Source organism: Anomalospiza imberbis, chromosome 3 (genome assembly GCF_031753505.1).
Source record: "Anomalospiza imberbis isolate Cuckoo-Finch-1a 21T00152 chromosome 3, ASM3175350v1, whole genome shotgun sequence".
Classification (NCBI taxonomy): domain Eukaryota; kingdom Metazoa; phylum Chordata; class Aves; order Passeriformes; family Viduidae; genus Anomalospiza; species Anomalospiza imberbis.
The window spans coordinates 26,979,493-26,995,537 of NC_089683.1; the positions used below are offsets into that span (position 1 = coordinate 26,979,493).

The 16,045-nt window shown below is 35.7% G+C and overlaps 1 protein-coding gene across 1 annotated transcript in view; it reads right to left on the reverse strand.

The window, feature by feature from the left end:
- EYS (eyes shut homolog) overlaps positions 1 to 16,045 on the reverse strand; it is an 809,794-nt gene that overhangs the window by 221,239 nt on the left and 572,510 nt on the right. Inside the window, exon 36 of the mRNA XM_068183727.1 lies at positions 1,184 to 1,296. Coding sequence (XP_068039828.1) covers positions 1,184 to 1,296 — 113 coding nt within the window. The remainder of the gene's footprint in view (positions 1 to 1,183; positions 1,297 to 16,045) is intronic.

Consider the following 16,045-nt stretch of genomic DNA (forward strand, 5'->3'; position numbering starts at 1 on the left):
ATTTGGGGTTTATCACAATAGGTGCCAGGATTTTCTTTTTTGTGCAGGATTTAAACCCACAACCATTTGTTAAATGCACTTAGAGGACATATTCCAAACAAAATGCTTTGGGGAACTTGAAGGGTGCAAAGATTTTTTTCTTCATCAAGCTTGGACAAGGAGATGACACTGAGCTGCTGTGCTAAATAAAAATGGTGGCAGGTCTCTGCAGGGATAACAAATTGAATTTTATGTTCAGAGTAAGTTTTACTGGCAAAAGCTTAGAGACAGTGGATTTACACTCCCTTTGTAGCTTTGAGTGGGATGTATGCTCATTAAGGGTTAGTGGTGGAAGTGAGTGCAGAGGTCAGATCTGATGGCTCTTTAACTAAGGATCTAGCAGGTTACCACCAGCTTTCAAGGATAGTGTTTAAGCAAGCACATGAACATTAATTTACCTATTCTATAAATTCTAGGGAAAAAAGTCATATGTTAAAAGCCATATATAATGTCCTCCAGGAATCTAGGACATGTGCCTCCTATGACTGAAATTATATTCTCTCCCGAAAGACTTCATTATCTACAAATGCAATTCACCTCTGTTTTCATTTGCTTTGCACTTTTCCATGTTCAAACTCATCATATTCTAGAATAGAATCCTAATACACCACTGCCCCTGTATGGCTTTTATTTCAATCAATGAATGACCAACAGCAATGTAAACATGTAAAACTGAAATCAATTGGGGTTTTTAAATGCATTCAGAAACAATGCTTTCCAGCATTTTTCACAATCTCTTGTAGAGTAAATGTGGCACCAGCTCATCCATATTTGTAACAAGATTAATGGAAGTCCCAAAGTCATGAGTAAAACACAACCAGCACATCTCCCCACTTCCCAGTCCTGTATTTTCCTGTAGATCTTCTTTATTAGTACACTGTTTCAGCATTCAGGGTGTGAAAACTCACTCCAAACAAGCTATCAAGCTTAATTGAACTACTCTGAAAAAAATAAGATCTTCCATTAAGAAAATGCTTTAAAAGCATAAAAGAAAGAAAGATATCTGTCTCTCTAAAGATTTTTGTCTTTTTTTTTTCTGCAACCATTGTTGAAATTATCTAAAATGGTCACCCTGTGTAAGGAAGAAAGCAAAATAAGCACAAACAATTCCTTAGGATTTGGAAAGGCGTAAAGGACAGTTTACCTGCAATTGTCAACATTACTTCTTCCCACAGCATTAGAGATGTTGAAAGGTCCGACGTTATTGATTTCTACGACTTTTATACAGCCAGTGAAATTGTAGACAGGTCCAGAAACCTACAAAGGAAAAAATTCACACAGTTCTTTTGCTTGTTGACATTGTGATCAAGGTATTTATTTTTCTGTGGAGGAATACAGGTCATGGGGAATGGTAAACAGGAAAGATTTGAATTTTGTAAGTGTATTACTTCCCTGCTTAAAAGATTTCTAGTACTCTTAATCATGTTTCAAAGATGCCTAAGGACCTACTAAAAATGGGAATCGCTGCAGGGGCACTGAAAACACAGAGAACAGTAAGTTTTTATGCACTGCCAAGGACCCATTTTTAACAATGAAGTCAGGTTTAGATAGCTGCAGAAAGAAAAATAAAAATATCTTGAGGAACAATTTGCTGAAAGCATAATGGAAAGCATTAAATGCTTTTTAAAGCCCAACAGGAGCATTAAGCTTGCCAGAAAGGCTTTAGGGCTAACAGACCAGCTAAGTGTAAAGAGAATGTTCAAAGAGACAAGGCTCTAGGAGGAAATGTAAATGACTCACCAAATCAAAATTTAATGAAGAGTAGATCTGGAAGGTTCCTGTGATGGAACATCTTTTTAGTTGGAGTACATGAGAGATCTGTCTCAAACTGAATTATTACTAGAAAATGTTTTTTTTTTTTTAAATCAAAAAGTTAACTGTGGCAAAAAAAGAAAAAAAGATCAAGCAGTGTTTGCCTGGGATTCTTATGGGAAATTACTGTGGTCGTCACTTAAAAGGCATCCAAACCATGGGAATGGTAGACATGGATTTTTGGGGGCAGGGGAGTGGGGCTTGAGTTTTTGCTTTTATGATTTTGAAAATGGGGACATGACTGGGGCATGCAAGGACATACCTCAAACTAGAGATCAGTAAGTCCCAATTCCATTCAAGACAGTGATTATGAATTACACTGAAGAACAGTATTAACATATATGTAAATGAATGTAATGTACAGGGGAATAGTTGAGAGGGTTTCTGAAAAGAGAAATTTTAACTCACAGGAGGAACACTGACTATGTGAAAAAGGATGCCTTGGCACATAGTCTTTGATTTCCAAAGGATTTTAACAAGTTTCTGTGTTAAAAGATTCTGAAGTAACTCAGTCCCCCTGGGATAACAAGGAAGGGCTTGAATAAATTACAAGAATGGTTAAAACGGAAGCAGAAAAATTGTGAGTAAATGATGAGGTTCGTCAATATGGAGTCCCTAGAAATTCCCTCTGCAAGTCTGTATTAGGGTCTGTGGTCTTCAATGTATTTGAATGGCTCAATATTTTCTGTACTAGTCAGGATAGCAAAACCAAAATCCTGAGAATAGGATTTCACTGTGCAAAAGTGTCAAAATATGTAAAATTATAAGGTATATAAGTATGATTATACATATAAGAGTTTCTGAACAGAGTAACTGTACAGACCAGGAATATTCAGGCAGGAAAACTCACTGTCAATGAGAGACAAAACAAAGCAGTGTGCACATGAATAAAGAGTTTTCAATTTCACAAAATGCAGATTCAAAAGGACATGAAATGACATAAATTAGTGTGAAGATGAAAGCAAGGTAAGGAGTTAGCTTTTCATACAACTCAAAATTAAATTGTGGAACTGTGCCATAGCATGTTGTGGATAGTACAAGTGTAAATGGGGTTAAAAATCAATCATATTAAAGGGAAAAAAGAGCTATGTTCCTCCCTGCAGACAGATAGGCTGTACAAGTACAATACAGTTGAAGCAAGGAGAATTGCTTTTCTCTGCACTGCTCAACCACTCTGGAACATAACACAGCATGCCATGACACACACTATAAAGAGAATGAACTGGCCTTCCAACCCATGGGAGAGCTCAAAGAGTTCACTAATAATTTATTGTTTATTTCCTTAGCAGCAAAGGCTTACATGAAGTTAAGACTTTAAAAAAGATATATTATAACACTGCAAAAATGTGGAAAGTTATGTAACCATGTGTAAGGTGGAATTTAAAGTCAACACAGCTCAAATGTGGCAAAGGGAAGGTGGTTTCTCTGCGGAATAAACACAGATGATTGCAATGAAGCCTCCTGTAACTTAAAAAGAAACAAAAACCTCATTCAAGAACTGGATGTGAACACTCCTCCAAGTTAACTTTGTGCATTAAGAAAACAATATTATTTGATATTCCACAAGGGCTGGCAGAGATTATTCCTATGGGTGACAGACAATGGAAAACTCTTTCTCTTCCTCCTTTGCCAGCCACTCTGGCATGGAAATAAGTGTGATGGACTGCCAAGATGGACATACACTCAGCCGCCTGCTTTTGCTGCCATCATTATAATAAAATATACCAGGTAATCTTCGAAGATGCCTTGCCCTACTAAGCTTTACATTTTAATTTTTATAAGAGATGCTTGTTATTTTCCCCCAGCCTTTTATAGATAGCAAATAAAATAATTTTCAATTTAGGAGGATGAAGGATCTGTTATAAATTCATTATGAACACAGACAGAAATGGTTACAGGATTCTGAGCTGGAAACTACATGGAACCTGCAACATTGCCCTGTCCAAAATGAACAGTGTTTTAATATTGGCTGCATAAGTCAACTTGTTAAAGCTGTGCTCCTTTTTTTCTCCCTGAGCCTCATATGATTGTCTCAGTCATACCATGCATGTGTTTCAACAAAAGTCCTCTTTCTTGGGATTGTAAAAATGGGCAAGTATAAAAGAAAACAAAAGAAATCAATAAATGCAAAGGGCAGATGCAATACGATTTTATGATATCTATTGTGCCAAGTTAAGTTTATCCAAGACTCTGGTATAGTGAAAATTCACTATGTCAACCTATGGTCCATTTTGCTAACTGAAGAGCAAATTAGTTTGGAAATTAACATTTAGCTGCATATTTCCCCAAACACCCTATTGTGTGAATATTTTAACAACCTGGTTTCCTTCCCCTCACTACTGGCTGGTCGCCTAATAATTTCTCTTACATTGATATATGTGCATATTTTGAAAGTAATGCATTCCTGTAAATCAATCTTAAAATTATTACTTCTTTGTTTTTTAACTATAACTACATTATAAACATTTTGGTCAAACAATTACTTGCATTTGTTTGGCTATGCCATCTCTATAAAAAAATCAACATCTTAGAGATATCTAGGAATAAGAGCTATTGATATATATAATCAAAAATAAGTGTCTTCTATTCTTCTACTTTTGAGAACAGATACCTTTTGTGTTTAGCAGAATATTAAAATGTAGACTTCACATGTAGTTGAGTTCCCTTCCATTCACAAAAATACATTAATATGCTGACAAACTGTAACACTTAAATTGCCTGAAATTGTCAGGGCCAGAGCAACACCAAAAATTTAGTTTAATAAAATTCTCTATTCAAAAGCTATTCAGATATGTTTGACATATAGTAACCATGCTCTTTAAATGCCCTTTATACTTGAGAAAAATAAGTACTTATACTTACCTTGCAGGAAAAGTTCACACATATATGCCAAATAATTTATTAACATCCCTTACTGACTAGCCCAAATTAAGCTGCTGCTAGATAGAATTAATGTAGAATGAGTTCCTAATGAAATGAACCTACATGCTGTCAATTCACTACAGATTCATAAATAATATAATGATTTTTTGGTTATGATCCGAGCATTTATTTGAAAAGTATGATTAACAGGAAAGAAAACAAAGCATAGCATAATCTTTCCTCATTTGTCTCTAGTCAAGATAAATATTATGTATCTTAAATATTCTCATTATAGACATTACAGTGTAACAGAACACAATATTTAGTAGTCTTTCACATCTTTGTGATTCCTGAAATATGTCTGATTTTGGAGTTTGATTAGTAGAACTCTCTTCAATAGACTACAAAACTTTTGAAATACAATATTTCAAACTTAAATAAAATAACTCAGGTGCACACTTTGGAATACTCAAATAAAATATTAACTTGTATTTAGTAAAATCATGGTGAACAGTTTGGAAATTAATAACACAAAAAGCACCTCAACTTAGATAACAGCTTCTTTACTCCAGCTTCGTTTTCTGCTAGTGATTGGAGTCATATGAAACAGTCATAATGAACTCTGAAATTAAGCAATTCATAATCTCACCTCTGTATTCTCTTTAAATTGGCCATAAAAATTTGGCTAACCGTCTCAGTTGTAACTTGCTTGAAGCCTACTGCAACTGAACTTCAATATCAAGCCCACTAAAGAAAAATATGAAAATTAAAAAAAAAAATTAAATAAACCAAACCAAACTAAACCAAACAAAAAACCCCATGTCTAAGTTCCATGGGTTGTGGTGGTAATGCTTCTCTTTAAAGAAGAATTTGGAATATGTTCTTTAAAGATGTAATTTTAAAACATATTTTCCTCTCTTAGATACTGAATTACATACAGCACAAAATAGAAATATACAGACTATCAAATTAGCAGCAAGATAATCAGAATGGGCTTAATCCAATAAGACATTATTCTGCCTTTATATTTCACTTACTGAACACTGAAACTTGCCTGCATTCAAGGCAGCATGCTTTATATGGGATGTGTACTTTCTTCAAACCTAAAAGTATTCAAGACACTGTTAAAACTCAACACCAGTGATTCAGATGTCACCTTGCTGAAATATGTTTCTTGCTGATTTAAATTTCTGAAAATCGGTTAATAAAATTTAAACCTTATTCATTTTCACTCTGGTAGTCCAAGAAAAATGGATGAGGCTTGTCTGGTTAATTTGCATAGCTCCTAAAGAGAGAAAAATGTACCTCCTTTGTGAAGTCCTGTTGAAGTAGACAATGGCAGGAAAGTGTGTGTCTTTGATGTATCTATACTGTTCATTACTTCATTTCCTAATATTTACTTTTAATAACACTTTCCATACTCAGTTCAAATTTTAAACCACAAGCATTTTTATTATTAGATAATGGAGTATAAGCCAAAGAGTTTAATGACATTTCAAAATGTGTAGGAAAATGAAAAGTAGTATTAGCTCTCAAACAAAAGTAATAAAACACTTAAAATATGGGGGAAGGAATATTGCTTCAGCTTCTGTCCTGGTACTAGTGTAGAAATGGGAAAGCAAAATGGGAATATGCACTGGTAAAATTGCCTACATGCTATCGTATCAATAAATTGGGTGAAACATAAAGCAACTGAAATCTTCTCCACCCTGACTCATACTGACTATGAAATTAAATACTATATAAACCTATACATAACACTGAAGTTTCATTCAATTCATATTTTAACATAATAGCTGATTTTACACAGATTTTTGATTCTGAGCCAAACATCCCAAATTAATGTTAATTAAGTTATACTAAAAAGCACAACTAAAAAGGAGTTCAAGTGGTAAGTGAAACCCAGAACTTTTTTTAATCCAACTACCTCTACTGAATTTTTAAAAGAATTTACTGTTATTACCCTGAATCTGTGTTTATTGTATCTGCCATGGATACTGAATCCTATCACTAGAATTCCATGAAACAAGAAAGGAAAAGTATAATAATATAGGCAGAAGAAGGGGAGAAAATAAATCCCCAAACTGCTTAGTGTGGTAGAGGTTTACATTTCTGCTCTTCATGTCTCATTTGTTCTAGCCACTAAAATCAGAGGTTACAAAAGTAGCAACCCTGACAGTTCTGCTATGGGAAACCAGCAAGTCAATAGTTCTTTCAGTGTCCTGTGCTGTAGAGCAGGCAACTGAGGCTATCCTCCCTCATTGGGTCTGAATTGGCAAACCAACTCCCGTGCTGCTGTTCTTCACAGTGGAAACCAGATTGGTCATCTGCTAGTCCCTGACTCAGGGGCAACCAGCTCACTACACAACTGACATTCACATTCCTCTTGCATCATTTCTTCATCTAAATTGACTGGTAGCCTAAATCTTGTGCTTAAGTGCTTCACTGTCAATTTTCCATGATCCTGACAGTTCTAGCTCAGAATGGTTCATTAAACCACAAAGGATTAATTAAAATCAGTAAGTCTGAAAGATTCAAAAATACTGAGAAATTCCCTTACCATTTTTATGAAAGTTCATCCTTGGCCAGGATCCTTATCTTTTAAACACTGTAACAAGTGCAATGTTGCATTTCAGAAGGGATATGAAAATTCTGATATGAGGAAGGATGTTCCTAAGCTTTATAGCTAATAATGTCTGCCCCTTTTGTACATAATTTCAGTGTTTATGCTTAAAACCATAATGCATTATTAACTTACTGCATTTGTTATTGCAATTCTTAATAAGTTCAACTACTGTAATTTATCTTTTTTCAATTCTCTCTGTTGAATCTGTTACAATACCTTGTCCCTGAGAAAGATGGAAAATACACTGGCCTGTGAGGACTAGAAAATGTAGAGTGAAATTTGGAAAATAGACTTACCTTTCTTGAATAGTGCAGACTCTATCAAATTATGGAAATCAGTTAAACTCCTTGCACATCACCTTTGCAGAGTGACACTGAAGTCACAAATATGGAACACCATGCTAACACATTACAGTGTTACAGCACTTAGGGAAAGGTGTTCTGAGTCCATCACCATGGACTAGTTTACAGTCCAAGTCAGTCAGCTTCTCTGGTTCTGGTTCTTGTCCGATCAATAGCCACTCACTCTAATCTACCAACATTTAACCCAAGAGACATTTATATCAAGCATATGTGCTTATATGCTGATGGATTTGGTGATTATCATGGGTCATTTTCAAGTCAGGATATTCAATTTCTAAAGTAAGATTCAGTGTGAAACACTCCTTAGCGAATTATGGATGTTGAGATACAAAAAAGGGAAGAATTCTAACAAGAAGTTGTACATCTGTCTGACTAGAAGAGGTAGCACCTTACCTAAAACACAAGGTTGTCTTCAAAATGAAAATATGCCCATAAAAATGAAAATATTCTCATAAAATAGACTTTTCTTTAATGAATAAATATGGTATATGATATTCAGCAGGGCCTAATTTTGTCAGACTCCTAAGAAAACTGAAGATTATTTGTTGAAGAAGAGAGAGAGGAGAAAAATTTCTTCATAAATTTTCATGATCTGTGCTTTTCTTATATCATACCAATACACCTTGTAGAAACATATGCAACTGGTTTGCCTGGTTTTGTACATCTTAAATACATTTATTTTTCTAGCACAATTTCTTAAGAGGTGTTGCAAGGTAACACAGTATTCCTCACACACTAGGTAAGGAATATATCAGCTGGCACACTGTACCTTTCAATAAATGCCTTCACTTCCCCAAAATACTCCAGAGACTCCAATGAGGCATGTATCAGGAACAGGTGAGAAGTAGTGGTGTTCGGAATGTGGTAATGAGGAGAGCTGCCTGACATATAACAAAGATTTTAGGAACATGTGGGTATTCCAACATTACCAAGGTGTTAGACACATGTATTTATGTGATCAGAGGTGTATCTGTAGTAGACAGATCACATAAAATTGTTAACCATGATGTGCCAAGAAGGTGATGAATCCACAGACTTCCAAAATTCATTTAATTATCTTACTATACTAAATCAATGTGAATTGTTGTGTTCTAAACCAAATAAACTCTACCAATAACTAAAAATTTAAAACTTTTCTTAGTTTTTAATGAAACAACTGACAGGTTATGACTCTTTCAATTAGGTGTTACTGCCCTTGTGATAAATGTAGTAGAATATGAAAGTGTATATATAATTTATCATATTAATATAGATTTAGATTAATGGCAGTTTAACTTGGAACAGCTGAGAAGTGGACATATAATCTGGTATTTTATATATTCTGAGGAAGCAAAAACTTTCAACAAGCTGTTGGATTTGGTTACCTAATTCTTTGGTTTAGCTTCAATTTCCATTTTGAGAGATGCAATCCTGAGAGACTTATGTGTTTGCCTGGAGCTTTGAACTGTACTACCTACACACTGCCAAAGGCTGGTGTTGATTTTTGTGGAGCATTTCCTTTTGTTTTAGCTCTAAATTTTATTTTTCCCCACTTGGACTTTTATACTATTCATATACTTGGCAAAAGATACGCCTAATTCTAAAATTCTCATACTTGCCCTGAGTTTCATGCTCTTAGACTCTTCGCCTAAAGCATTTACAAATTTTATTTGGAATTGATAGTCCCCAGGAAAACCACAGTAAACAAAAATATCAGGTTCCCATGAAATTGGTTGAAAAAGATCACATTCACATATATTATGCACTACACGATCTAGAGGAGAAATCAAACTATGCCTTAAAAACTGGAAGTTTAAACTAACTTTTTAAAAACTAACTTATAAAAAAGAAAAAAATGTTAAAATAATTAAAACACGCATGGCTAATTCTAAACTACTCGTTTACTTGCTTCCATCACTCAGATTCTGGAAGTGACTTCCCTCCTCTCCCTCCCTAACATTGCTCTAAGCCTCAATGCTCACCTGTTCTATTCTTCTCAAGATGAAATCTTACCTCTTTCATTTTTACTACCAGCATACCTCAGGCTGTTATGCAGGACAAATGCCACAAGTTCAGCCACTTTCCCTTTCCAGAAATTCAATGCATTTGCATTCCTTTTCAAGTATATTCTTATTGGAAAAAAAAAAAAAAAAAACAAAACCAAAACAAAACAAAAAAAACCCACAACTTTCCAAAAGTCAAAAAAAAGTCAATGCTACTTTTGAATGAGGTTAAAAAAAACCCATGTTCATGCAGTAGACATCCTACTAAGATAAAATAATCTAATTTTCTGTTCAGTCTTCAGACAGATTACAGTATGAAGATCTGTTACTCAGAGTACTCAGAGCCCTCCCTTCCACTATTCTGCAGCCAATGAGGCTTCTTCTGCCACATCAAAGTGCATCTGACCATGCAAAATAATTCATGTTTCTTCTCCTATCATTCCGTTAGAAACAGAAATATTAGGTGAGGGTAAAGAACCATCTTCAGCAGACACTAAACCTGTATTCTATATCTCCACAGTAGCAACCAACACAGGATGCTAGGGAAAAGAACAGTAACAGATCACACCATGGCTGAGGTTTGGAGGGTTCTCTGGAGGTCACCTTATCCCTACTTTATCCCCAGCCTCCCTACTGAAGTAGTGTCACCTACACCAAATTGCTTGGGATCAAATCCAGACAGGTTTGGAATATCTCCATGAATGGAACTCCCATACCAATCAGAGAAACTTGTGCCAGTGCTCAGACACCCTCACAGTGGAAAAGTTCTGATATTCAAATGACACCGCCTGTCTTTCATCTTGTGTCCATTGCCTCTGGTTCTTCACTTGGCACTGCGGAAAAGAACCTGTCTTTTCCCTTTTTGCAGCCTTTCTTCAGGTGTTTGTAGAATATTTGTGAGTTTTCCTCCCGAGCTTTCTCCAGGCTGAACAGTCCTGGCTCTCTCAGGCTTTCCTAACAGGAGAGATGTTCCAGTTCTAGTTCCCTAACTAACTTTGTGCTGGTATCTCTCCAGAAGCTCCATGTCTCTTTTGTATTGAGGAGCCCAGAACTGGACACAGCACTCCAGATGTGGTCTCACCAGGGTGGAGCAGAGGATAGAGATCCCCTCCCTCAACATGCCAGCAGTGCTTCTACTAATGCAGCTCAGGATACCATTAGCCTCCTTTGCTGCACGGGCACACTGCTGGCTCATGGCCATTTTGCTGTCTACCAGGACCTCCCAGTTCTTTACTGTAAGAAATCTACAAACTCTTTCCTGGAAAACTGTACAAATCCCAGGATGCCTGATAATCTCAGATATTTCTTCATTCATGTTAGTAGAAGACTTTCACATGATAATTTGGCTATTAGAACTTCAGTGGCCATAATGAAAAAACTTTCATATACGAATACACACACAAATGCACGTGTGCATGCTCACACACACAGTGACACAGAGGCTTGCATTCATGCACCCATTTGTGCTGTAAACCAGGAATCTCTTTTAGCTAAACATCTGGCTAATCAAAATCCATCTCCTCCAACCCCACTGAAGGATTCAAAAGTGTGAATACTCAGAGTATGTCCATACTCTGCTGTATGGAAATACAAGATGGACAGTAGGATTGTAGAATGGACAAACAATTTTCATTTTCACAAACTGATTGTAAGACAAAATCAGTAGCATAATTTTCCAGATCTTGCTTACTTTTGAGCTCACAAATACCAAACATTATTAGCTTATGTGAATAGTCAGGATATTCCCATTATTTCAGGTTTACGTTGGCATTTCATCTTATAATTAACTTGTGTTAATTTTTAAATACATTCTATATATGTACTTTGTTTTAATTTTTCCTCTCATATTTTCTTCTCATATTTCTCAGCCCATGCTGTAAACAATTGTCTGTAAAGCAGAATTCTGTAACCTGGTATAAGAATCTGTATAATGACACATGACAAAATCACATATTGCTTTTTTCTGTTACTATTATACACAGAGAAAACAGCTTGCTGTATTTATCTATATGGTTCTCAGAAATTTGGAATCACAAACACAGTAAAGTAAGTAAAATCCAGGTAAATAGAGATTTTTAAATCACAGAAGAGAAGGACGGGCACCAATAGAGCACCCATCTTTACTCATTTTTGCTTTCAAAAAATTACCATTAATACTAATAAAATTGGAAATTAAAGATTTTTTGCTAATGTTCCCCACAGTTCCATTTCATTAAAATGAATCTCCCTCCTAGTCTATTCTTTCATTTCCAAATCTCATTTCATTTAGGTGAAAAAGCACAAAATAATAGTTGCATTTTCAATGTAGAACATCTGCCAGTTCCTTTGTTTTGCTCTTTTTTTATGTTGTACACCAAATATCACAAATTTACAAACAATGTGATCATCATGTTCTTCTCTTAATAATGACTCTACATTACAGCAGCTTAGTCAGCTTCTACCTTCAGAGCAGAGTACATTTCCTGCTGGCTTGGCAAATGTGTTGTTTGACCACTGTTCAGGCTGAGATGTTCCCTGCATGCCCAATAGGTACATTCAGATACTTAGTTTAGAGTGAAGCCATTAAGCAAACAGCGCTGAAGGGCTTATTTGCCAGGGATCAGGAATGGTCTCCATTTACTGCAGTTTTCTATAAAATCTGCCTCTGCTACACTGTGTGCTATTGGGAAAAGAAATGAAACAACACAGCAAAATGTCAAAGCTGTCAAGAAACACAAAGTCAATTTATTGTTACTGAAATAATGGAAACTTCTACATAGAAGATCAATGAGAATGGGAGATCCTGTACTGAGAATGAATGCAGAGAGAGATTGCTGATATTATTAGAGTAGATTCTAGGCAAAATCACAAAACTGTGAGACTAACTTAGCATGCATAACAGGAAACCAAATGCTTTTGAATTTGGTAGTCTCTATTCCTCAACAAAAAATATGTCTTTTTATTCATCAACTACAAACTCAGTCTAAAAAAAAAAAAACAAAACAAACCCATAAACCTTATACTGTAGATTGATAAATGTCAAGGACACTACAGAAACACTAATCACCCAGATTAACTCTGGAAGGAGTAAGCAGGAATCACTAAAATTTAAACAGAGTCTAGACAAACAAAACTACATCTTCAGTGATGGTTTTCTTTTTTGGAAGGAAAGCCCATAAAATTAAAGAGATCAGATAACGAACTGAAAACATCAAAGATGGAAGGTGTGAAATTTCCTTAATTAAAATTGCATGAGTGTCTGGCAATCACCTGCTGGAAGAGGGTACTGGGAATAATGAATACACAGAAACCAACACACAAGGAAACAGTAAAGAATATAATATATGTTGGAAGTAGAAAGCATAAAGATTAAATAAAACTTGTAAAAAACCCTAACTGAGCTGGACCTTACCCAAGTTTCAAACACATGGAGAAAAGAAGAGTGACAGACTACAAAGGAGAAACAGGACCAAGTTACAAATACTGCAGCTGTCACCAAAACCCTTTGTCTTATTAACACTGGAAAAACAGTACTAAAAATTCTAGGGTCAGGGTTTTCCTAGACAGTTGTGTATCAGTGTGATTTTGTAATAGGCTGCATATTTCATTTGCTGCTATTTAAAATTAGCATTATTGTCCCTTAAGCATAAAATTTGCACTGTTAGAAAGATAAAATATGATCCGTTTCCATAATGAGACAAAGAATGGGTTTTGATTAAAAAAAAAAAATTTCTAGGTCACAACCCAGATGGAAGACAATAGACATCACAGGAAACTAGCAGACTGCAGCTTCTCAGAGAAACTGAAACTTCTCTAAGGAGAAAAGAGCACAGAATCTGGGCTCAGAGATAATTAAGAAGAAAATAGGATCAAAGAAGATACAAATTCACTAAATTTCACAAAGGAAGTGAGAGACTAAAACCCACCTGCAAGATCATGGTGGGAGGGTGAGGGTTGTTAAGCCATTTTTCTTCTACTTTATCTGACTTCATACTAAGCTTTTATTATGAAGAGGTTAAATGTTCTAGTTTCTAGATTATTCTACCAAAACTTGGGATATTACTTATTTTGAAGACTTTAGGTCTTTGGTTAAGGAAATCCATGCAGAATATCCTATCCACATAACTTCCTGCAATTTAGGTCAGATCAAGTGGCTACCAACTGTGATGGTATTTATGCATCCTTGTGTTAAGATACCACAAGAAAACCCCAGATTTCAACATTCATTTCACTCAAAGATTAGGAAAGTTATATAACCTCATATGAGTATTTTCATATAAAATATGTAAAGAGGACTTTCCGCTGTCTGTCCTAGTATTTCTTTAGAAAGAGGTTGTTAGTTCCTTACAGAAGGAATGGTTCTTACCAGCTAGTCAAGCAGGGTTCTCACTTCTGGAAATACCTTTAGCACACTAAAAAGTCAGACCTACAAATTATCAATGACACCTAACAGAAGTATAAGAGAAAATACTGTGTGTGATTCTTAGTGAGCATGACACAAATAAGCCACAGATGACCCTCTGAGGTAACAGTGCAGTTGAGGGAATATAGTGGGTAGAGTCCAGCTGGAAGATAAGATCCCTCCACTCTCTTGCTCCCACCCCCCACCAGGATGGTAGAGAGAAGGGAAAAAGTGAGCAAACTCGTGGGTTGCCATTAAGACAGTATAGCAAAGGAAGAAAAAAAACTGATGCAAAAGCAACCACCACCAGCAGGCAGGTGCCCAGCCAGTCCGTGAGCAACAGCTACTTTGGAAAAATTTCTTCCCATTCTATCATTGAGCGTGATGTTATATGGTATGGGATATCCTTTTGGTTACCCAGGATCAGCAGCCTCAGCTGTGTCTCCTCCCAGGCTCTTGACCACACCCTGTCTATTCGCTGAAGGGTAAGAGCAAGGAAGAGAAGGAATTGATGCTGTGTAAACAGTGTTCAGCAACAGCCAAATCATCCATATATTAGCAACACTGCTTGGGTCACCAGTCTAAAACACAGGACCATACAAGCTACAGTGAAGAAAATTAGCTGTATCTCAGCCAGATCCAGTAGGGAGAATTAGTACATATTGACACATTGCATTTATCATACAAAATTTCACAGATACATTATAATGTACATTATAATGCTTACTGTGAGTCATTGCATGAAAACACAATTGCCACTAAAGAGGTTAGAGAGATGCAAAGTCATAAAAACACTAGTAAAAATAGTGACAGAGGTAAGAAATAAAATCCAAGATACTGTACCAGAATACTGTAAAAAAACTGCTGTGAGAGCAAAATTTTTTTATTGTTAACAATTCAGGAGGCACTACATGGTTATGGAAAATTAAATAAACTACCTTAGTGTAGCAACATGAATCATCATAGCAACATGGATGTTTTTGGTTACTGAGTTTGTATTTATCAGAAATGGCAACAATTTGCTTCACTTCCCATCCAAAGCACAGAAGTTTAATTGGTAAAAGTAATTTTCAATGGGATTTAGCAGCAAATTTTCTTTTTTTTTTTTCTGAAGAGAAACTCATGGATTTGCATTTTAATAGGATGAAGTTATACACCCAAAGCTTCATGTTTGTGCCATAAATCTCTCTGCTGCTGAAAAAAGTTTGAGAAAAATCACACATACATAAAATAGGAACAGATGAATATTCAGGTCAGTTTTTATCTATTAAAATGTGGTAAGAATTTTGCATAACATGCTTTTTTCTCATGTAGTTTAAATTTTGTGGTTAGATTGCTACAGCTGATGCCTCAAAATTTACCTTTATAAAAAAACCTTTTGAGTAAATTGATAGTTAAGGAAGATCATCTCCTGATTTTAGCTGTCTGTTGTGGAGAATGCATAAAGAAACTCAAGGCAATATTTGTGCAGTCTCATTAATTGCATAAAGAAACAGTCTGCAAGAAATGAACCTACAGTTACCAAATACAGAATGAAAGAGTGGGTGACAAATCTAGGGAACTGTTGGTTGAAAGTGTTATTTGGGTAATCACTGCATTAGTTGCCTGACTGGTAAATACATGCTGTCAAATAGGTCTCTGCCTTGTCAAATGTCTGGTTTCTCCTGAATCTGAAGGAGTCCTGCCTAAATTACATGGAAGTATTTTTTCTTGCATAATCTCCTTTAGGTTTATACCAGCAGGTTGTATCACCTCAATAGCTACAAAGGAAGATTAGAGGCCATGACCTGGTATCTGCTGGTACATGGTCAACACAATTACCTTTTCCAAGGGGTAAATCCCAGCTCTTCTTTGTTCTTCTTCATTGCCTATAGGGAGAGTAGTGGCCACTATTAATGACTCTTAGATATAATTCTGCCTTGAAAAAGAGACTGAAAGGAAGGGGTAAACAAGACCGATAAGCCACACAAAATTTGTGTGT